Genomic DNA, 23,336 nt, shown 5'->3' on the forward strand with positions numbered 1-23,336 from the left:
TCGGCTAATGAAGGCAGTCCTGTTGAGGATGAGCATTGTTACAGAAGCATTGTTGGAGCTTTGCAGTACGTGGTCATCACTAGACCAGACATTGCTTACTTAGTAAACAAGGTTTGCCAGTTCATGCATAAACCCTTGGACTTGTATTTTAAAGCTGTAAAAAAGATATTGAGGTATTTACAAGGGACATTAAACTATGGGTTGAGATTCATTCGAACCTCGAAGCTCTTACTTGAGGGCTACTCTGATGCCAGCTGGGGGTCAAATGTCGATGATCGTATATCAACTTCAGGATTTTGTGTGTTTCTTAGGGAGAATCCAATTTCCTAGAGCTCCAAGAAGCAGCAAGTAGTCTCCAGGTTTACAGCAGAAGCAGAATACAAGAGTGTTGCTCATGTTACTACAGAAATGGTATGGATCCAATCCTTATTAACTGAGTTATATGTTCCAGTTAGAAGTAAAGCATTGATATGGTGTGATAGCTCAGCTGCGGTTGTAGTAGTGGGGAATCCTGTTATGCACTCTAAATTCAAACATGTAGAGTTAGACTTGTTTCTTTGTCAGAGAAAAGGTTGTAAGTGGATTGTTTCAAGTAGGACATGTACCTGGTTCAGATCAAATCGCGGACATATTGACAAAACTACTGTCAGTACCATTGTTCACAAAGTGTCGCAGTCTGCTTTGAGTTGTGGCGATTGATAAGGAGAGTTTTGAAGGGGAAAATGTTGACAAGTACGGGGCATGTTATGAGTAACTACTTTACAGTTACAGTTACTTGGTTAGCATTTAACTGTTTTAGTTAGAACAGTTGGTTGATGTATTTGTATTAAATACCGTGGTATTAGTTGCAAGGATTAATGAAGTCAGAATACATTTTCTACTCCATTGATTGCTGATCTTAACATTCCCTTTCTAAAAGACATTATTATATGTCAGCTTGACACTGCCATCAGTTTCAGTTGCAGGCCATTACTTTCTAAATTAGCATTATAGGTGTCAGTTAACTGTGTCTGTTTTTGAAAAAGGTGTTCCAAGCCAAATGTCTACTGTCTAGATATTTCTTTAAAAGCCAGTGTATTTTTGTTCATCATATTCAAGAGCATCTCATCATCTGTTCAGCTAAAGATTTGTTGGTCATATGAACTTCTTTTACAATCCTCAGAACCCGGCTGCTTGAAGAATGCTTGTGCCTTTGTGCTCCACAAACCGGAGGAAACCCAGAAACCAATGGTTCTGATTCAGGGTATCCACCATTAGCATGATTTGGAGCTGATGAAGAGTGGCTAATCCTACTTACATTGCCTGAGCTCATTCCAGAACCAGATTCTGTTAATATATCTGCTGTTGTCGATTGAGTCTGAGCCTGTGCATGACTTGAACTTGTATAGCTCAATTCTGCAACTCCCTTACCTGTAATAGGTGATGCCACGGCTGCAATATTTGTTGTTTTAGTAATTTGACTTGAACTACTTGATGCTTGCATGACCCATGCCTGAACTAAACTAAATGACTTTTTATTCTTGTTCTTCTGGCATGGTAGATGAGCTTGCTTGGTGTTATCTTCTGAGCCCTGTTTAGATTTTTGTCGACTGGTGCTGGGAACAATGGGAAGTGGAGGAAAAGAAGATGCTTGAAAAGGTGCACCCCTAGAGCCTGCCCCCAATGCTTGAAGATATCTTGAAGATGATTCGAGATCTATTGTAGATAATGATTCAAAAGGATGAACATCATTTGTGTCCCAATAAGCAGAGACAACCTGCACAGTAGATGACGTTGAGGGCACATTGGCTGTCCCCAAACTTGCCTCAATGGCCATTGAAAGTTGATAGTCATTATCAGATGGTTGACGTCGAACCGTTCGCCCCCTTCCATAACGATTATCTTCATTATTTTGATGATGTTGAGAGCTGGTCGGTATCTGAAAATGTACGACCAATTAACAAAACATCAAAGAAGTCAACAAGCCATCTACAAATGAACGCTTACCAGTGAATGAATTACGGTGAAATCAAACTAATCTGGAGTCTATTGCTTAGAAGGATGATACATACTTGTAAAGCAGTATTACACCGTGCACGAAACATGTGACCTCCATGTTCATTGGTATTATGCCTCTGAAAGGATAAAATTGAAAATACAAGAACTTAGCATATATGGAAAAGAGAAAGGTGAACTATAATAAGGAAATACACAAATAATCAAAAAAGAAAAACAACATTTAAATGCCCCCAAGAAGTCACCTTTAGGTCAGCTACAGACCGAAAGACAATAAACTTTTTGGCAAGGCAAACCTCATCCTCACATAGGTAATGATCTCGGCGAAAATGGATCTGCGGTAGACAATTTTCATTCTTCCATTTAAGAATAAATAAAAGCATAAGAAATATGGAAGGTCATCTTACCTCGAGATCATCATAATTCTTGTAATATTTATTATGTCCTGGATGCCGCCTGCATTGAACATTCAACAAGCAAAAAGTAAGTCAAAGTCCACTTGTTTTAACTCGTGTCCTAAAAATGCTACCAGGATCAATAACTCAGTACCTTTGACATATATGACATGTATAATGCTCTATGGACATATGGGAGTATAACTCACTTTCCCCATAGAATGGGGTGTTGCAGAACACACACTTTGGATGCCCCATGAATCCACCTCTCTCACTCTCGGTCCCATCCACCTCAGAGTTACCTGTGTTTATATGTTGATTCACCTGTGCTCTTGTATATAGTTTTTGTTCACATATAAACACCTACAATTACACACAGCTCAGAGAAACCAGTGAGATAATCAATGATTCAGTGCATGCAAACAGCTATAAATAAAGCTAAACAATGGTCATATTAACCATACCTTCCGTCCTGCCAAACATAGGCTGCACATAGCCCGTCTATGCCTATGAATCAAATGATTTTTCAACTGTTCAATGTTCCTAAACTGCACCCGTCGCTTCATCCCATCATTTGATCGATCCTCCATCTTGTCACATACAGTACATGAAAGCTTGCACATTGCCTTGATCATTTTGTAGTGATCAACATCATCGAAAAAGGCTTGCGTATCCTCATGGTACCAGTACGAACCCATCCGTCCTTCTCTTACATCATATGGCAATACAGAGAAGTCATTGACCAAGCTCGTGTAATCCCCTAAAAACTGGAAAGAAAAACCAGAATATATATACATAACTTTGCTTTAATTTCGTTATCTAACGCTACGATTACGATCATTCGACTCTTCTAACCTTAGTGACGAAGATGACATCGGACTCAGTCTTGCAGATGCAGCAGCGGCGATTGTTGCAGATGAAGCGGAGACGAGCGACGCAGTTGGAGCAGACGTCCCGGTGACCGCAGGCGCCGTAGGCAACCCATTCTAAAGTTTCAGCACACACAGCACAGCTGTCGTCCATTTTCCCGTTTCTTGATTATGTTCTTGGAAACACAAATCGTGCAACAAATTTATTGGATAATAAGAACCAAATGAAGATTTTACGCTTTATTTTTGCATACAGAGAATCAAATCAGATTTATATTAATGGGGAAAATGCTAGATTTCGTTATAACAGGACTGAATTTAGCTTGTTAATGGCGTTTTTATTTTCTTCCTTTTTTAGTTTAAAGTAACCAATGTAAGTAACCGGGAAAGCAGGTTCATATGTAATAATTGTTTTACATTGTTGAAACTAAAGTTAAAGAATTTACAAAAGCAGTTGAAGTGTTTTACTACATTATCAAATTAATTTTATCTACTAACTAGATTCTTTAGCTAACAATCTTTTTGTTGTTATTTAAAAACATTACTGCTTTTCTTAACCAAACAAAAATAGAATTTGTTAAAGGAAATCGAAAATAAGCCACAGAAATTAATCAATATTCAATTTAAATAAATTTTAAAAATTTTAATTCAATTGTATACTTAAATAAGAATTTTCACTTTTATAGAATTTATTAATTTAATTAAATAATAATTGACTTAAGAAATTAACAAGTGTAGAAATAATAATTAAATGTGGCGGTAGTTTTAGTACATTTCGACACTTAGGAAGCTTGTTTTTCAAGTATTTTATGTTTAATTTTCGTATTTTTACCTTTCGTAGTTTAGATTCATTTATGTGAAAAATAAGCGTTTTTATGCAAGAATTGATGTTAATTAACCTATTAGGCCAATTCAACTCTTAAGTAGTTCAAATATGTTTAATGAGTGTGTAGGATGAGTATTTAGCAGCCCAACAGCCTTATGGACAACACTCGAGTGTAGTACAAGTTTCCTGAGACCTAACATGTGAAATCGGAACTCCAAGCTCAAGAAATCAGTGTTGCAACACAGGTATGGACATGGGAGACAAGTATCAGAATGGCTAAAATCGTTCGTGCAATCAATCACTTTCGAGATTAGGGTCTGTAATAGACCTAATTTGGATTTCTAAACATCATTATAAATATAAAGGTTACTGCTAAGATGTAAGCAAGCCTTTAGGAGCAGTAGTTAGGATATATAAGTTTTTAGTTCATTTTATTTTCTGTTTTTACAAACTTTGTTCTTTTTGACTAGGTTTGCTTTGAACCTAATTCTTTTCTATTGAAGTATTCATCAGTTTTCTTTTATTGTTCTTTTGCAAACATCAAGATAAATTAATTGTCAATAGATTACGCAACTATAAGCACATTCGATTCAATCAATTGAGCAATTTCTTGCCATCTCATACTTTAATTTATTTGTGTTTTTTTACATGTTTAAATTAAATCTAAGAGTTATGGAATTTAGATCCATGAGAGGCTAATTCTCTAGGGAGATTAACGAGTGGATGTGAGAGTAGTTAACGGAGGAATGCGAGTTTTTCATAAGAATTAATTGGTTTTAAACTATGTGTGTAACGACTCAATTTTCAGTGGTGTTGGAAATAGTGGTTTCAGACCACCAAATTGACGAGTAAGCTCGTAAATTTTATTATTTAATATTTACGTGTCAAAAATGATTTTAGGAGGATTTTTGAAATAGTAATTTGTGTGTTATAAGAATTTATTTAGATATGTGGTTTAGAAAATGAGGTACAAAGACCTCGATTTTATAAACTGAGCCGTAAATATTTTTATAAATATTTACGAAGTATCATTAAGTTAGTATTAAAGTTTCGTTAGAAAATTTTAACGTTTTGATAGTTAATTAAGTAAAAAGGACTAAATCGAAAAAGATGAAAAACTTGTTAATTAAAGAAATAGTGATTAAATAGTTTAAGTGATGAATAAGGAAGGACTAAAGGGGTAAATTGCCGCCCAAAGAATGGCTGAAACGTCAGGAGAAGAAACAAATCAATGGGTTAGGTGATTGAGGGGTAAGTTGGGAAATAAAAATAAAATTTAATTGGATAAAAATAAAGATTAGAAGAAATCTGGACATTTCTTCATAATTCTCAGCCAAAAACAGCCATAGGAGGTCTTCAAGAAACTGATTTTTCATATTTTCACTTCATGCGAGTCAATTCTTGTCTTTTCATGAAATTTTTGTGTTTTTAAGACTTTTACAATTAGGTCCAACTATCTATTTCATTAGTTTTTGATTTAGTTAGAAATTTTGAAAGTTACCATGGATGAGTGTAGGATATTTGTGATGAATTAACATGGATTTAGAGTTTTAATTATGTTATATGATGATTTATTAAGTGATTTCAAAGGAAATTGTTTTTTAGGACATTAAATTCTGTTTATCAAAGGTTGTCTAATAACTTAGAATATTAAGCTAAAGTGTTAGTTGAGAAAAATTAGCTTATATGATGGGCTAATTGGTGGGGGACTAAAGTGCAAAAATTGTAAAAGTTGAGGTAATTATATAATTTCAAAAATTGAGGGGTATAAATTGTAAAGTGAATTAAAATTTAAGTATGTGCTAATGAAAGAGTAATTTTTTATTTTAGATCAAGAGTCGTAGATAATCGTGAAAAAGGAAAATTTGCAAAATAATCCCTGAACTACTACAAATTCTACAAATTAGCCCATGTAAGTTCATATGGTTGAACTTTCATGATTAATTGTTAATTTAGGAATGATATAATGTATTATTTCATATCTTTGTTCCTGAATTATGATTATTGTAATAAAATGAAAATCGAATTGGAAGTTCAAATTAAGTGGAATTCAGGAGTGAGTACGATCGTTCCGTGAGACAAGATACATTGACGGATAAGATCATGGTTGGACCATGACAATATTTAATTGTAAGACCATAGCTGGGATATGACATTTTAATGAAAAGACCATAACTGGGTTATGGCACTACGAGTGTAAGACCATGGCAGGGCCATGGCAATATTTGTGTAAGACCATAGTTAGACTATGGCACCAAGAAAACGTTGTACTCAAATCCGTAAGACGTTCTCTAATTTGACAAATATTGGTTAAGTGTCATAAGGAATTAATGTGATAGAATTTATGAAGTTATTAATATTGAGCTAAATCAAGTGAATTCATCATTTGAAATTATGAATGGTAGGAAATGATAGTGACATACTCGTTTAATGATTTACTATAGAATGTTCGGTAAGACTTACTTTTAAAGCCAATGAACTTACTAAGCTTCATTAAACTTACTTGTGTGTTTAATGTTCTTGTAGATTAACGTGTGGTTGGGAGATTAGATCAACACATCAAGGAACATTGTCTAGCTTATTCCGGTAATTTTTGCAATGTACATTTTGGTTTATATGGCATGTATAGGATTAAGTTGGTTTATGTAAAAGTTAAGAATTATATTTTGTTCTACACCTAATCTAACTTTTGGTATATATGATTTAATCACGTTGAATTATGTGTTTGGTTAATTAAGTGTTGAATAACTCATAGGTATATAAGTGATAATATGACTATATTAGAACTAGAAAACTGTTGTTTTGAAGGTATTGTTATGGCCCATATGTATGATTGAAGTGTGTAAGATAAAGTAAAAAATGGGAGAGAAAAGAGGTCATAAAATGACTTATTTTTGTCCAAATGGGCAGAGACACGGGCGTGTGTCTCAGCTGTGTGTGACACACAGCCTAGCACATGGGCGTGTGGCCTATTCGTGTGTCCCCTGCATCTTATAATTTAGAAACAGAATGCCCAGGTTTTTGCACATGGACTAGCACACCGGCGTTTGACTTGGTTGTGTGACCCCTGCATCTTACACACGGCCTAGCACACGGGAGTGTGGCTTAGCCATGTGACCCAAGTCAGAGAGTTACACGGGTAAGGACATGGGCTAGGATACGGCCGTGTACTTCATATCGAACGCCCACATGGCCTAAGAGATAGGCGTGTCTCTTACATGGTCTACCCATAAGGGCGTGTGTCCCCTACACATATGAAAATTTTGTAATTTTGTGAAAAGTTCTGTGAGATTTCGATTTAGTCTCTATTTATTTCTAAAGCGTGTTTTGGGCCTCAAGAGGTCATATAAGGGACAATATGAGTGTGTTATGAATGGTTCTTAAAATGTATATTAAATGTTGTGAAATACTTTTATTATAGTTTGTAAAGTCTGGTAATGCTCCGTAATCCTGTTTCGGCGACGGTTAAGGGTTAGGGGTGTTACAATGTGTGCCTAAACCCTGGGATTGACAACCCTAGGAAGTAATTTAGGTTAAATGAGGTCGGGAAATAAATTTACCAAGTAAATTGTAGTTTATCCCGATGGGGAAAGTGAGGTCAGGAGATAAGCAACTACTTGTCAATTAATTAATTAGTAGAAGTCGGTAGGTAATACTAGTTAATTCCATTTAAACCCAAATTCTGAAGTTAACTACAACCATTGAAACAAGTTAATCTTCTGTTTGTTAACTTGATTTAGTTGTTTGTCTATTTTTTGTTTATTTAATTTAGTTTATGCTTGTTATCTATTTTATTGTTTATTGTAATATAAGTTTTAATTGCTACTGTTTAAACTTGTTATTGTAGAAGTAGATTTATGATTTAATTCGTCCTCCCTTGGATATGATCTCGGAATACATCCCTGTGTTCCGTTGTACACATCTATATTACAATTTGACTCGAATACTTGCGAACACTGCTTACTTAATTTTATATATTTTGGTGTGGTATTTTCTAATTAAACATTCACATGTTTGGTGGCGGTCGAGTTGTTACTCATTCAATCTTTGGTTACTTTTGGTTGATCTAAACAACTCAATCATCTTAAAAAATTAATAACATTGTCAAAACCTTTTTGGAAATCAAATTGTTATTTTAAAATGAAAATGGAGTCGCCACCAATCTTTTTTATTAGGTGTGATCGGGTCACCTCGAAACTTAATCATTTTAATTAAAGGTGTAGATTTAAAATGATAATTTTTGGTCAACAAAATCCAAGAAATGGGTTTGAGAGTTAGTTACGTACGAGGAAAGATTAGCACCATATCACCCAAAATTGGTACCTAGTTGATTACTTGATGTCTTAGTGTCGAGATTGAGAATTCAAAGAAAATTTAACATATGATCTCCTTCTTTCATGATTTGATTAAAATATCGCTAACTAAATTAAATTTTATGAAAATGGACTTCTTATTTCAAGTTAATCAAGAAAAAAAGATCATGTTCCGTAAGTTAGGGCACGATATCTTGAATCCTCGAAAACAAGAATACTCGTCATTTGATTATTACCTAAGTCCTACGCGTCTTGAATTTTAAATAGGATGTTTGGTTATTTAAATTCTAGAAAGAGCCCATACTCCGTAAGTTAGGAGCACGGCTCCTCACATCCCAAAATAAACGAACATTGCATTGGTTTTAATTATTTATTTTTATGTGCTTGCGCCAAAAAGCGAATGAATGTATGTAGCAATAGTTACAATGTACGATGATGGAAAAATTATGATATTAACAAAATAACAACATAAATAATGAAATAAATTAACAAAGACTATAGTGAATACAATAATAAGAAATAATAATAACAATAAAAATATTCAATTAATAATACTATATGATAATAATGATAATAATAATGAAATAATATAAAATGTATGATAATAATATAATTACATAAAATATTGATATTTGAGCACATTTTTAAAAAATAATATTAATTAGCAACGATAATCACTTAATAGTATTAATAGTATCAATAATTAACAATAAAGGACCATGTGCTTCTCGAGTTGGAGACAGGGGCACTATGACGACGCGAGTATTACAAGTTAAAAACTTGAATATTTTGTTTTTTATTTTTATTTTTATTTATTTTTATTTTTTGAAATTTAAAAAGGCAAATAAAATTAAAAAATCTACCTTCTTTAAACTTTTTTTTTCTTTTTGTATTCTCTGCTGAATCTTTTTTTTTTTTTTGTTACAATCCATTTTTGGCTTTTATAGCCGAAATTATTACAAAATAATATTATATATTTTTTTTCTTTTCTCTACTTCTTTGCCTCTGTTTCTCTGTTTTTCCAGGTGTTGGTGGCAAGGATGACGCAGTGTCAGCCTTAGATGGCTCGTCTGCTGACAAGGCGAGGGAGCAATGCTGAAGAAGACTTAGGGTTTTATTTTATTTTATTTATTTATTTAGGTTTTGGGCTTTTGGGCTTTCAGCTATTGGGTTATTGGGCTTTAAGGTTTAAGTTAGTAGATTGGGTCTTAGGCTTGTAATTTGGACTGTTAATGGATTTTTATTTTTTTTTATTTTAACTATTTTTTTGGTTTGTTTTGTTTGGGTTTGGGCCGGACGAATTTGGCTTGTTACAGTTGCCCCTCTTTGCTCATTTTCATGTAATGGGAGGGGAGTAAAGACCTTATAAGAGGACCAATTCTATTCAGTCCCGCTAAATCTAGACTTCTTTGGTGTTCATCTTTCTCAAGTAGCTTATTCTTTCAATCCATTGGCTACTCTACTTCATTGTATCCACTTCGCTAAAACTTTAGGAAGGCAGGATTTAGTGTTACAGTTTCATCTTGCTCAATTGCAGCTTCAAGGAGATAAGATTTACTATTGTAGTTTCAATCCATTCCATTGCAACTTCAGGGATATAGGATTTGTAACTTCTTCTTGCTCCATTGCAACTTCAGTGAGATAAGGTTTGCCATTGTAATTTCATTCCAACCTATTGAAACTTCAGGGGTATAGAATTTGTAGCTTTATCTTGTTCCACTACAACTTCAGAGAGATAAGATTCGCTACGGTAGATTCATTCTGACCTACTGCAACTTCAGTGGTATAGGATTTGTAGCTTAATCTTGTTCCACTATAACTTCAGGGAGATAAGATTCACTATTGTAGATTCATTCCAACCCACTGCAACTATAGGGTATGAGATTTGTAGCTTTATCTTGCTCCACTACAACTTCAGGGAGATAAGATTCGCTATTGTAGCTTCAATCTGACCCACTGCAACTTCAGGGGTATAGGATTTGTAGCTTCATCTTGTTTCATTGCAACTTTAGGGAGATAAGATTTGCTATTGTAATTTTATTTCAAACTATTGCAACTTCAAGGGTATAGGATTTGTAGCTTCATCTTGCTCCACTGCAACTTCAGGGAGATAAGATTCGCTATTGAAACTTTGATCTGATCCACTGCATCTTCAGGGATATGAGAGTCACTATTTCACTAAACCATTACATCGTTCTCTAGGGAGCATGACCTGTGGAATCTATTTCATAGGCTTATATTTTGCCAAGCAATTAGGATGTTATGATTAGAATGAATCAAGTGCTCCTATCTAAATGCATATGAATGCAACATGTCATTTTTTAGAATGGTTTTCTCTTTTAATGTTTAGGTCGATATTGTTTGTGGTTCATCCTAGTTTTATTATTAATGTAACACCCCTCACCTGTATTCAACACAGGAATAGGGTTCGGAGCATTACTGGACTTACAGCATAATTATAAATACTTTTCTCAAACATTTAATCAATTCAACCATTCATAATTCAATCTCAATCAATTTGTACCTAAAACGAGCCTACGAGGCCCTAAACATGCTGTGAGAGTGGTTCGAGACTAAATTGATAACTTATAATACTTTTATGAAACTTATAAAATTTTCCTCAAAACAGGGGACACACGCTCGTATGGCCAGGCCATGTGTCTCACACGGCCACCAAACACGCCCGTGTCATAGGCCGTATGGACATTCGAAATGAGAGCACATGGTCGTGTCACAGCCCGTGTCCAACCCCATATAACTCTCTGACTTAGGTCACACGGCCAAGAGACACGCCCGTGTTCCCTATACATGACCATACACGCTCGTGTACCAGGCCGTGTGCTAGGCCGTGCCAATCCTATAGGGTATAATGACTTATGCCACACGGCCAAGTCACATGCCCGTGTGTGTGAGGCCGTGTGTAGCATATTGACTTGATTTCAAATTCAACACCAGGGGACACACGGCTGTGTATCATGACCGTGTGTCACACACGGCTGAGACACACGCCTGTGTCTCTACTTGTGTAGACAAAAATAGACTATTTACTAAGCCAATTTGTCACCCAAATTTGCATGTACCTACATAACTCAAATGGTACCATTTCAAGATGCAAATATGCAGCCAAAAATCATCAACCAATATACAAATCATACTATATCTATTTCAACCATTTCAATATTCAATTCAATGCCATTTACCTATTCAAATACCTATCAACTCAACTTGCTTTACTGGACATAACTCACCTATCTATCTATACTATGTACCATAATTCATCTAGTTCATCATCCAAAATCAATCCACAACAAATATATCTCAATCAAATAAATACCTCATACCATAATAAACATTTGAGTATCATAATTTAACATCAACCATATCACATGGCAATATTTATAACAAACTACATAATTTTCATAAGCTACCTCTAATAGCTATAATACATTTCCATCAAACACACTAAAATGACCAAAGCCTATACATGCCATATACCATATATACACAACTCAAAGGTACCAAAATAGATGTTCGATAGTCTATACACATTCTCATAGAACCATTCTTTTTCTTTACAAACAACATCGGTGCACCCCAGGGTGAGAAACTCGGTCGTGCGAATCCTCTATCAGTTAATTCTTGGAACTGAGCTTTCAACTCTGTCGAAGACATTCTATACGGAGCTACAGATATCGGTGAAGTTCCCAGTACTAAATCAATAGCAAATTCAACCTCTCTGATTGGTGCCAAACCCAGTAACTTTTCTAGAAACAGATCTGGATACTCTCAAACAACCGGTATTGATTCAATCTTTGATTCTAACACTTTTTTATCAAGTACATATGCAAGATATGTGTTGCATGTGTGTTGCATCCCTTTCTCACATATTTCTGAGCTAACATTGACGAAATTACAGCTGGTAAACCACTCAGATCATTTGATTCGATTCAGAGAGTCTTATTATTCAGACATTTCAACTTAATTGTCTTTTGTCTACAATTTACTACTGCATCATGTAATGTCAACCAGCCCATACCCAGAATTACATCAAACCCATTAAACGGTAACAACATCAAATTAGCTAGAAAATAGTAACCCTGAGTCATTAACGACAGTTCTTGCAAACTTTGTCAACCAAGACATATTTGCCTAAGGGGTTTGACACTTTTATAACAAACTCAGTAGAATCAAAAAGTAAATTCTTATTAGACACTAAGTTCACACATATATATGAATGAGTTGATCCTGGGTCTATCAATGCAACTACATCAGTGTCATAAAGAGAGAATGTACCGGTAATAACATCTGGAGATGACACTTTTTCGCGACCACGAATAGCATAGGTTCTGGCAAGTGCTCTAGCCTTGGATCTCACAACAGTATCTCATGTTGCACCTCTAACATTTCCAACATTACGGGGTGGTCTTCCTCTCACAATCGTGTTGCTTGATCTTACATTCTGAGATTTATCTTTCTCATCTAACTCAGGACAATCTCGAATGAAATGTTCATGTGAACCACATCTAAAACAGGATTTGTCATTCATTCTACACTCTCCAAAATGTTGTTTTACACATCATCCACATTCAGGTTTATTTAGTCTAACATTACCTACACTTGCCATTGATATAGCTGGAGTTTTTGAACTCGTAAATTGCTTCCCACGATCTCTATTAAAATACTCCACCGATGCATTTGGTTGACTATAAACATCTCGTGATTTCTTGGATAAAGAGTAATAGGGTTTATTCATCAATCTCTTTCTCGAATCTCTAGCTTCAGGATAAACCTTTCTTCTTTTTTTTTGCCCAGTTCTTTAGCTTTGCAAGCACGATCGACAAGTACCACGAACTCTTTCAACTCTAGAATTTCGACTAAGAATCTAATATCTTCATTCAATCCGTCTTCAAATCTTTTGCCCATAATAGCTTCCGTTGAAACACATTCTCGGGCATATTTATTGAGCCTCACGAATTCTCGTTCATATTCTGTCATGGACATACAGCCCTGTTTTAATTCTAGAAACTCCTTGTGTTTTTTTATCACTAAACCTCTGGCTGATATATCTCTTTCTGAACTCAGATTGAAAAAAATCCCATGTAACCCGTTCTTTCAGTACCATTGATGTCAAAGTATTCCACCATTGATACGTAGTGTCTCTCAACAAGGATACAACACGTTTAAAACACTCTTCGAGTGTACGAGACAACTCATCAAATACTATGATTGTATTTTGAAGCCAGAATTCAGCTCTCTCAGGGTCATCGTCAACTGTAGCCCTGAACTCTTCAGCCCCATGCTTACGAATTTTATCAACTGGTGGCTTGTTCAATCGTATAGGATCAATAACTTGAGGAACTAAGGGATTGGTTGAGAAATTGGCGGAGGTAGAGGTTGTTGAGCAGCCGGATTTGTCCGGACATATTGAGTGAACCAATTTTTCATCATTCGGAAAAAGGCTTCTTTAGCCTCACCTCGGTGACTACTCGACACGAGTCTAGATTTAGAAGGCACTTTCCATTGAGCGGGAGCTGGCGCATTACTCTCAACATCATTTGCTATAGCTCGTTTGGGATCCATTACTATATGAAAACATAGTTTATAATGTTAGGATTCATCACACTATCACAGGTTATATATGGCATGTATAGCTAGACTTTCACACACGCTATGTTAGTCCTAGAATAGACTAAACTGTAGTTCTGATACCAATAAATGTAGCACCCCTTACCCGTATTTAACGCAGGAATAAGGTTCGAAGCATTACCAGACTTACAACACAATTATAACTACTTTTCACAAATATTTAATCAATTCAACCATTCATCATTCAATCTCAATCAATTTGTCCTTAAAACTAGCCTACGATGCTCTAAACATGCTTTGAGAGTGGTTCAGGACTAAACTGATAACTTATAATACTTTTATGAAACTTATAAAATTTTTCTCAAAACAGGGGACACACGCCCGTGTGGCTAGGTTGTGTGAGACACTAGACATGCCCGTGTCATAGGCCGTGTGGACATTCGAAATGGGAGCACATGGTCGTGTCTCAGCCAGTGTCCAACCTTGTGCAGCTCTCTAACTTAGGTCACACAGCCAACACACATGCTTGTGTGGCTAGCTCGTGTGCCCTAAAAATGACCATACACACCCGTGTACCAGGCCGTGTGCTAAGCTGTGCCAATCCTGTAGGGTATACTGACTTATGCCACACAGCCAAGTCACACGCCCATATGTGTGGGGCCATGTGGAGCATACTGACTTAATTTCATATTCAACACCAAGGGACACACGACCGTGTGTCACATACGGCTGAGACACACACCAATGTCTCTGCCCGTGTGGACAGAAATAGGCTATTTACTAAGCCAATTTGTCACCCAAATTTGCATGTACCTACATAATTCAAATGGTACCATTTCAAGACACAAATATGCAGCCAAAAGTCATCAACTAATATACAAATCATACTATATCTATTTCAACCATTTCAATACTCAATTCAATACCATTTACCTATTCAAATACCTATCAACTCAACTTGCTTTACTAGACATAACTCACCTATCTATAACATGTACCATAATTCATCTAATTCATCATACAAAATCAATCCACAACAAATATATCTCAATCAAATAAATTCCTCATACCATAATAAACATTTGAGTATCATAATTCAACATCCACCATATCACATGTCAATATTTATAACAAACTACATAATTTTCATAAGCTACCTCTAATGGCCATAATACATTTCCATCAAACACACCAAAATGACCAAAGCCTACACATGCCATATACCATATATAAACAATACAAAGGTACCAAAATAGATGTTCGATAGTGCAATGAAGTCCTTGACGATCCCCGGATCCAAACTAGCTTCAAAATACTATAAAACATAGAAAAATAAATAAAGCAAGCTATAAAGCTTAGTAAGTTCGTATGTAAATATGAAATAATCTCATCATTCATTAGCATTTCAAAATAGATAACATAAACAGCACTTAAAGCATCAATCAATGAGTTAACATAAAGTCTAACCACATAGTAACTCATACGTCCTCAACTTATTTTAACTCGGTACTTGAACAGTGTACATACCTGTATCGATACGTATCTATTTCTCACCAATTCTCTTACAAACCACTCCGGCTTATAATTACTTACAGTACGAGTACATCGATTTTCTGATGCCATAGTCTAACTATGGTCTTACACATACATTGTCATGGCCCTGCCGTGGTCTTACATTCACATGCCATAACTCGATTATGGTCTTATTTTCTGATTGTCATAACCTAGCTATGATCTTATTCAACAACTTGTCTTATGTAACAATACATTTAATTTAAGATCTCCAAATTTAACTAATAGGATAAATAAAATATCAATTCCATCCATCAATTAGATAAATACACATTTAAGTTCAATTATACAAACTTACCTCGTGTACGGAAATGACAAAACAGACCGACTATTCAATTACTTTACTTTTTCCCCTATCTAAGTCTGAATTCCTCTTTTCTTGATCTATAAGTAATCAAAATCAACTTATTTATTCCTCTATTTATTCAATTCAATCCGAAATATAAATTCAAGTTATTTTACACATTAGCCTCTAAACTTTCACATTTTTACAATTTAGTCCTTATTACACAAAATCACAATAGACCCATACTAGCCGAATTACTATTATGCCCCTAGCAGCCCATATTTTTCATTTATTTCATATTTTAACCACTAACTTTACACATTTCTCAATTTAATCCCTATTTTGCATTTTCATTAAAAATCACTTTACAAAACTTGCATAATTCATAATAAATATTCATAATCTATCATCAAACAACAAAACTCATACATATTAATCAATGGTAACTTTCAAAATCTTTAACAGTTTTACAAAATAATCCCTGGGTTAGCTAGTACTAGATGCAACGATCACAAAAATATAGAAATCATTAAAAATCGAGTCAAAATCACTTACCAATTGAGCTATACAATGACCGAATGTTTTAAACCCCTAATTTATTTTATTTTCTCAATGTTTTGGCTGTGGTGAGAAAGATGAAAAAAAATGATTTTTTTTTTATTTTAATTATCCTTTATAAATAAATTACTAATTTAACCTTTGTTATAGAACTTAGAAATCATTTAATACTTGTCCATTTTTGTCCAGTCAAACTAATAATGGTATAATTACAACATAAGGACCTTAATTTTATGGTTCTATAGCTATTAGATACTTTTAGCTAATAGAACTCCACTTTTACAATTTACGCGATTTAATCATTTTTCTCAAATTGACCAATCAAACAATAAAATTTCTTAACAAAATTTTCACACCAACATAATATCATGCTGTAAGCATTAAAATAATAATAAATTAAATAATTCAACCTCAAATTTGTGGTTTCAAAACTACTGTTATGATTTAACTAAAAACAGACTGTTACAACTGATGTGTTACCATGCCTTCCATTCAAGTTTGATATCTTTGACAGGAAACCCGAAGAGGTAGTCCCAATTTGGACTATTTGTTTTAGGATCTTTCCAACTTTCAAATTTGGTTATTTCTAGCTAGTGGTCCTGTTTCAGGTCCTTCTACTATTTAGAAATTTTCATCTCGTCCTCTCCTTTTTTTTAGGCAAAGTATTTCTTGAATGAATTTGAATTCACAAGATTGGGCAAATCTTTTCCATCCATCTCGGTTAGAATTAATGCTCCTCTAGAAAAAATTTTTTTCACCATATAAGTCCCTTCCCAATTCGGCATCCATTTTCCTCTGAAGTCTTTTTGTATGGAAAGATCATTTTTAACATTAGGTCCTCTTCATGGAATTTTTGGGGCTAACATTTCTGTCATAAGCTCACATAATTCGTTTTTGATACATTTGATCATGATAGATAGCTTTTAGCCTTTTTTTCTTCTATCAAGTTTAATTGATCATATTGATATTGGATCCATTGTGTTTCATCTAACTTTAATTCTAATAAAACTCAGAGAGAAGAAATTTCAACTTCAATGGGTAAAACCATCTCCATTTCATAAACCAATGATAAAGCTGCTGCCTCGGTGGAGGTTCGATAAGTATCGAAGGCAAATGGTAATTTTTCATGCCAATCTTTATAAGTCTTTGTCATTTTCCCCACAATCTTCCTAATGTTCTTATTAGCTGCCTCCACTGCACCATTCATTTCTAGGCGATATGGTGAAGAGTTGTGATGTTTGATCTTGAATTGACCATAAACCTCCGCTATCCTACTGTTGTTCAAATTCAATACGTTGTCAGATATAATTCTTTCTGGCATTCTATACCGATATATGATCTTTATCTTCAAGAATTTGTCAACTGCCAACTTTATGACATTGGCATAAGAAGCGACTTTTAGCCACTTGTTAAAGTAATAGATGACCATGAAGATGAATTGATGCCCATTGGAAGCCTTTTACGAGATTCACCGGTTGACATCCATGCACTACATGGAGAAAGGCCTCAAAGAAGTCATCACATGGAGAGGTGAATGAGACACATGAATTTTGTCCCCATAAATTTGACATTTATGACACCTCTTTGCATAATTAACATAATCATATTCCATAGTGGACCAATAATATTCGAATATCATAATTTGCCTAGGCATTGTGAAACTATTAGCATGTGTTCTGAAAACACCCTCATGGACTTCTTCTAGGATTTTCTTAGCCTCAATAGCATCTACACATCTTAGTAACACCTGATCTTTTCTTCTTTTGTATAGTATCTCCCTATCTGGGACATACTTATTGGCCAGCCTTCTTAGCGTTCTTTTATCATTCTTGATTGGCTGCTCAGGGTATTCATGATTCTTTACATATTGCAATATGTCATGGTACCAAGGGTGACCATCCTTTTTTTCTTCCCAGATGTTGTAGAAATAGGCTGGAACCTCATAGATACTCATCTGGATAGGTTTTACATTATCTTGTTTGTTCACTCTGACCATGGAGGCTAAGGTAGCCAAGGCATTGCCCTTCTGATTTTCATCTTGCGGGAGGTAGCAAAAGGTGATGTCATCAAACTCTTTAATTAACTCGAGAACCAACCTTCGATAATCAATCAGCTTGGAATTTCTTGTCTCCCATTCATTCTTGAGTTGACAGATTACTAGTGCCGAATAACCGCATACTTTCAGCACTTTGATCTTACGTTCTATAGCTGGCCGGATTCCCATGATACACAGTTCATATTCTTCCATGTTACTTGTATAGTCAAAATCAAGTTTACTGGTGAAAGGATAATGATCTCTGTTTGAGGATACTAGGATTGCTCCAATTTTGTTACCCATAGCATTTGAAACTCCATCAAAATTCAATTTTCAGCGATATTCTTTTGAAGCACTTTTTTCAATGGTTGTAACATACATTAGATCTTCATTAGGAAAATCAAAATTTAGAGGCTTGTAATCTTCTAGAGCTCTGGTAGGTAGGAAATCCATTATTACACTCCCCTTTACTGCCTTCTGGTTTACATAGATTATATCAAATTCATAGAGCAAATTTTTCCATCAAGCTATTCCTCCATTTAATGCACTCGACTCCCTCATGAACTTCATAGGGTCTATTTTCGAAATAAGCCAAGTCGTATGATACAACATATACTATCTTAGCCTTCGGGTGGTCTAGACTAAGGTGCAACACAGCTTCTCGATTGGCGAATATCTTGTCTCGCATTCATTGAACTTCTTGCTGAGTTAATAGATCATTCTTTCTTTCCTCCCTAACTCATTATGTTGGCCTAGTATGCATCTCATAAAATTTCCAAATACTATCAACTATAGTATCAGTGGTTTATCTAGGCTAGGTGGAATCAGCACTAAGGCATTGGACAAGTAATGTTTAACCTTGTCAAAGGTCTTCTGGCATTCCTCACCCCATACACCTAAATAATGTTTCTTAAGAAGACAGAATATGATATCACATTTCTTTGTTAGTTGTGAAATGAACTGGGCAATGTAATTTAATCTCCTTAAGAAACCCTGAACCTTTTTTTGGGTACGTAAAAGTGGTAACTCTTATATGGCCTTGACTTTATTCTGGTCAATTTTGATCCCTTTCTTACTGACTACAAATCCCAGCAATTTTCCTAACGTGGCCCTGAAAGTGTATTTTGTTAGGTTCAGCTTCCGCTAGAATTTCCTCAACTTCAAGAACAGTTTTCTCAAGACTTTCATATGCTCTTTCTTTGTTCAGGATTTTGCGATCATATTATCAACATAAACCTCAATTTCTTTATGCAGCATATCATGAAATAAAGTCACCATGGCTATTTGATATATTGCTCCTACATTTTATCAGTTCAAACGGCTTCAAATTATAACATAATTTTCCCCACATTATTACAAATGTGGTTTTCTCCATATCTTCTGGATTCATATTTATCTGGTTATATCCAGAGAAACCATCCATGAAAGAGAATAATAAATGACCTTTCATGTTGTCTACTAAAGTATCGATGTAGGGCAACAGGAAATTGTCTTTTGGGTTGGCCTTGTTTAAATCCTTGTAATCTACACACATTCGCACTTTCCTATCTTTCTTAGGGACAGGGACTATATTGGTTATCCACTCCGAATATTTGACCACGTGCAGGAAACCAGCGTCAAACTGTTTCTTGACCTCTTTTTTTATTTTCAACAATATATTTGGCTTCATCCTTCAAAGCTTCTACTAAACTGGCTTGCATTCTTCCTTTATGAGAAGCCGGTGTACTACGATATCAATATTTAGACCAGGCATATCCTAATATGACCATTCAAAGATGTCATGAACTCTTGGAGTAACTCATCGAGGTCTCACCTTGTTTCTATAGTGATACAATTCTAATTTTCACCTTTTTTTTTCTTGCTCATCCTCTAAGTTCATAATTTCCACTAACTCTTTGTGAGGTAGGATTTATTTCTTATCTTACTCTACCATCCTTAACAAATCAGGAGACAAGTTACAATATCGATCATCTTCAAAGTCTTGAGGTTCCTTTAGACATATATCTAGCTCAAAAGGAGACTTCGAGTTAACAGCAGCGTTGCTCATATCATGGATATCTGGAGACTTATTATAGGAATAAAAAGAGATCCAAGGAATAAATGAATTTAAGAATGATTAATTGTGTGGTATGATTATGAATGAAATGAAAAAAAATGTTAAAATGTTTTCCAAGTGAGGACATAAAAATGCATTGTTTTCATTGAAATAAAGATAATTGACATGCATATTTTCACAAAAAAATCCCTATTGCTCCCAGGCTTTAGAACAATATGTGTGTTCTAAGAATTACTCTAAAATAGTTTTAAAAACTACAGGGATCTCCTCCACAATCTAGTTGCTCAGAACACTTTCGATGATGTAGGGACAAATTCTTGATAGGTTTTCTTCTTCAATTCCCTCTTCAGAGGCACAAACATCTTTCCCCTTCAAACCCTTGATATCTTCAAATAATTCCAACTCTTTGTTGTCCATCAAGCTCTATATTAAAATTCTGAACTCGACACACTTTTAGATTTCATGATCTCCCGAAGCGTGAAACTCGAAGTATTTCTTTACTCCTTTTGGCACCTCCTCTGAATTTTGAATAATCAAACCCACGTTTACCATTTTCTGCCAAACCTACTTTAAAGGTGATTTTACCTTTGCAACATTGGTTTTGATTCTATTGCTCCTATCTTAATTATTACGTTTACTCTTTGGTCTAGGTGACTGGGTAGCGGATTTCCAGCCACATTAGGCCTTGAGGGATCATCAAACTTTACAATTCTTATCGTGATAAATCTTTTGACCAATTTCTTGAAGGCAGTGCAATTTTAGATCGAATGTCTCGTTATCCCCGCGTGGTACTCGTATTGAGTATTTGTGTCATACCACTTTGGGAATAGAGGTTGCATTGGCTTCAGGTAAAATGGCGATACTACGAGAGCATTGAATAAATTTTGGTATAGCTCTCTATATATCATCGGGATAGACGTGAATTGGAGTTTTTCTATGTTTGGCCTTGAATTGGATTCTTGCCTCGAAGAGCCCTGATGGTTGGGCGTCATGGTCCTAGATTACTCCACTATGACTGGATTTGAATAGCTTTTTTTATATACGTTAGCAGTGTTTACTTCATTTTCTTTCTTTTTAGGGGCAGACCTTTTAGTATTTTCCCCCACATTTATCTTCCCATTCCTTATCATATTCTCAATTATCTATTCGGATATAACTATATTCGAGAAGGTCTTGGTAGCACTACCTAGCATATGATTAATGAATGGGGTCTTCAAGGTGTTGACAAAAAGTATTGTCATTTCCTTTTCTAAAAAATGTGGCTAAACTTGTGTTGTCACATCTCTCCACCTTTAAGCATATTGCCTAAAGCTTTCATTTTTCTTCTTCTTCATGTTTTACAGCGTAATTCTATCGGGCATCATATCAGCCACATGATTGTATTGCTTCATGAAGGCCTGCACCAAATCTTTCCATGAATTGATCTTGGCACGACTCAACTGATTGTACCATTTGGTGGCCGATCCGATCAAACTATCTTAAAAACAATGAATTAGCAATTAGTCGCTATTGACTTAACTTGTCATCCTTCGACAAAACATCGTGATATGGGCTTTAGGGCAACTAGTCCCATTGTATTTCTCGAATTCTAGGGTTTTAAATTTTGGTGGGAGCACTAGATCTAGGACCAAACTCAACTCTTTGGCACCAACTCCACAATAGTAATCAGCACTCTCTATAACTTTGAATTTTTCCTCCAACTATTTTGAAAGTTCTACTCCCGCCTTTTCTATTTTCACTATGTCATTCAAATCCGACACAACAAGACTGGTTGGATTATCTCCGAGGTTGGAACCTGAACCCATTAGGTAATTCGCTGGCCCTGAGGTGCTAGCCTGGTATTGCTGTGGTCTTATGGTGACAGGTACTATTTGTGGACATGTCTCTAGTTGAGCTTGGATGTGCACTGGGGTAAAACCCGGGGGCATGTAGGGTTTTTGATATCGTCCCTAGATTTTACCGCAGTACTCTTCCCTTTTACTACTCCTCTGGTTAGTAACTGGGTCAACTGGCTTATTATGTTTCTTTGGGACTCTTGTATTTAGTCCTTCATGTCTTGTTGCACCTTAGCTAAATGATCCTACAACTATGCTTGCTACTGTTCTTGCATGTCCTTCTGAATTAGTTTTAGTCTTTCTAACCTTTGATCCATGGCTTTAGATATTCAGTTTGCGTATTCTTAGTAGTTTCTAGGGTAACTATCGTAATTTGATTAATTATGGTATTTTTATGTAATGAAATGCATGTAATGAAATGTAATGCTAGTGAATGGAAAAGATTCATGTAAAAAAGAAATTGATTCTAGTTCAATTCCATTAGAACAACTTTACTAGAAAATAGGTTTCTTTACATAAAGCGATACATATCTCTGACCTACCCCTCTGACAGGTTGTCACCTTTCTCTTGTTGTCTTTTTCTCTGACTATATTCGTATGGACGCATTCTATTTCACTTTATCAAGCAACCCATTTTCCATGGCAGGATCTCTATTTAACAATTGAATATGAATCAACACATTTCCTCTAAGATGAAAATGCAATGCAATCATAACCAAAACAAAGCGAAACAAGTCAATACACTTTTGTATAAAGCTGGAATACAAATTAGAGCAAAGAATAACATTGAAAAACATTTCTTGTAACACCCCGTACCCGAGTCCGTTACCGGAGTCGAACACGAGGTGCACACAGACTTAACTTAATTATCTTCACAGTCCATTTAAAAATTTCCAGACAAGCCGGTTACTGCGTCACTGTCGCATTAAAAATCATATCTTGAGTTTCAAAACTCAAAAATCAGTTTCGTAATTTTCCCTGAAACTAGACTCATATGTCCATCTACAGAT

The 23,336-nt window shown here is 35.2% G+C and overlaps 2 protein-coding genes across 2 annotated transcripts; both read right to left on the bottom strand.

Annotated features, from left to right (window-relative positions):
- Positions 1-1,093: 1,093 nt before the first annotated feature.
- On the bottom strand, positions 1,094-3,503 carry LOC108468243 (uncharacterized). The gene is made up of 7 exons (XM_017769135.2): positions 3,246-3,503; positions 2,855-3,157; positions 2,545-2,753; positions 2,403-2,451; positions 2,241-2,330; positions 2,052-2,114; positions 1,094-1,918 (listed from the first exon to the last, which is right to left on the bottom strand). Exons 1-7 carry the CDS (start codon positions 3,411-3,413, stop codon positions 1,094-1,096), a joined length of 1,707 nt encoding a protein of 568 aa, XP_017624624.2. The 5' UTR covers positions 3,414-3,503.
- A 14,386-nt stretch (positions 3,504-17,889) lies between these two features.
- On the bottom strand, positions 17,890-18,738 carry LOC108468244 (uncharacterized). Its single transcript, XM_017769136.2, has one exon. The coding sequence runs from the start codon at positions 18,736-18,738 to the stop codon at positions 17,890-17,892; it is 849 nt and encodes a 282-aa protein (XP_017624625.2).
- Between the last annotated feature and the right edge of the window lie 4,598 nt (positions 18,739-23,336).

Source organism: Gossypium arboreum, chromosome 8, assembly GCF_025698485.1.
Source record: "Gossypium arboreum isolate Shixiya-1 chromosome 8, ASM2569848v2, whole genome shotgun sequence".
NCBI lineage: Eukaryota > Viridiplantae > Streptophyta > Magnoliopsida > Malvales > Malvaceae > Gossypium > Gossypium arboreum.

What these genes read in the sequence shown, in the direction of transcription:
- LOC108468244 (XM_017769136.2), bottom strand. Translation starts at nt 18,738, where the DNA reads ATGGGTAACAAAATTGGAGCAATCCTAGTATCCTCAAACAGAGATCAT.
- LOC108468243 (XM_017769135.2), bottom strand. Translation starts at nt 3,413, where the DNA reads ATGGACGACAGCTGTGCTGTGTGTGCTGAAACTTTAGAATGGGTTGCC. An exon ending in ATGTCATCTTCGTCACTAAG is followed by an intron (nt 3,158 to 3,245) that starts GTTAGAAGAGTC and finishes TTTTCTTTCCAG; the next exon opens with TTTTTAGGGGATTACACGAG. An exon ending in TATGTTTGGCAGGACGGAAG is followed by an intron (nt 2,754 to 2,854) that starts GTATGGTTAATA and finishes GTGTAATTGTAG; the next exon opens with GTGTTTATATGTGAACAAAA.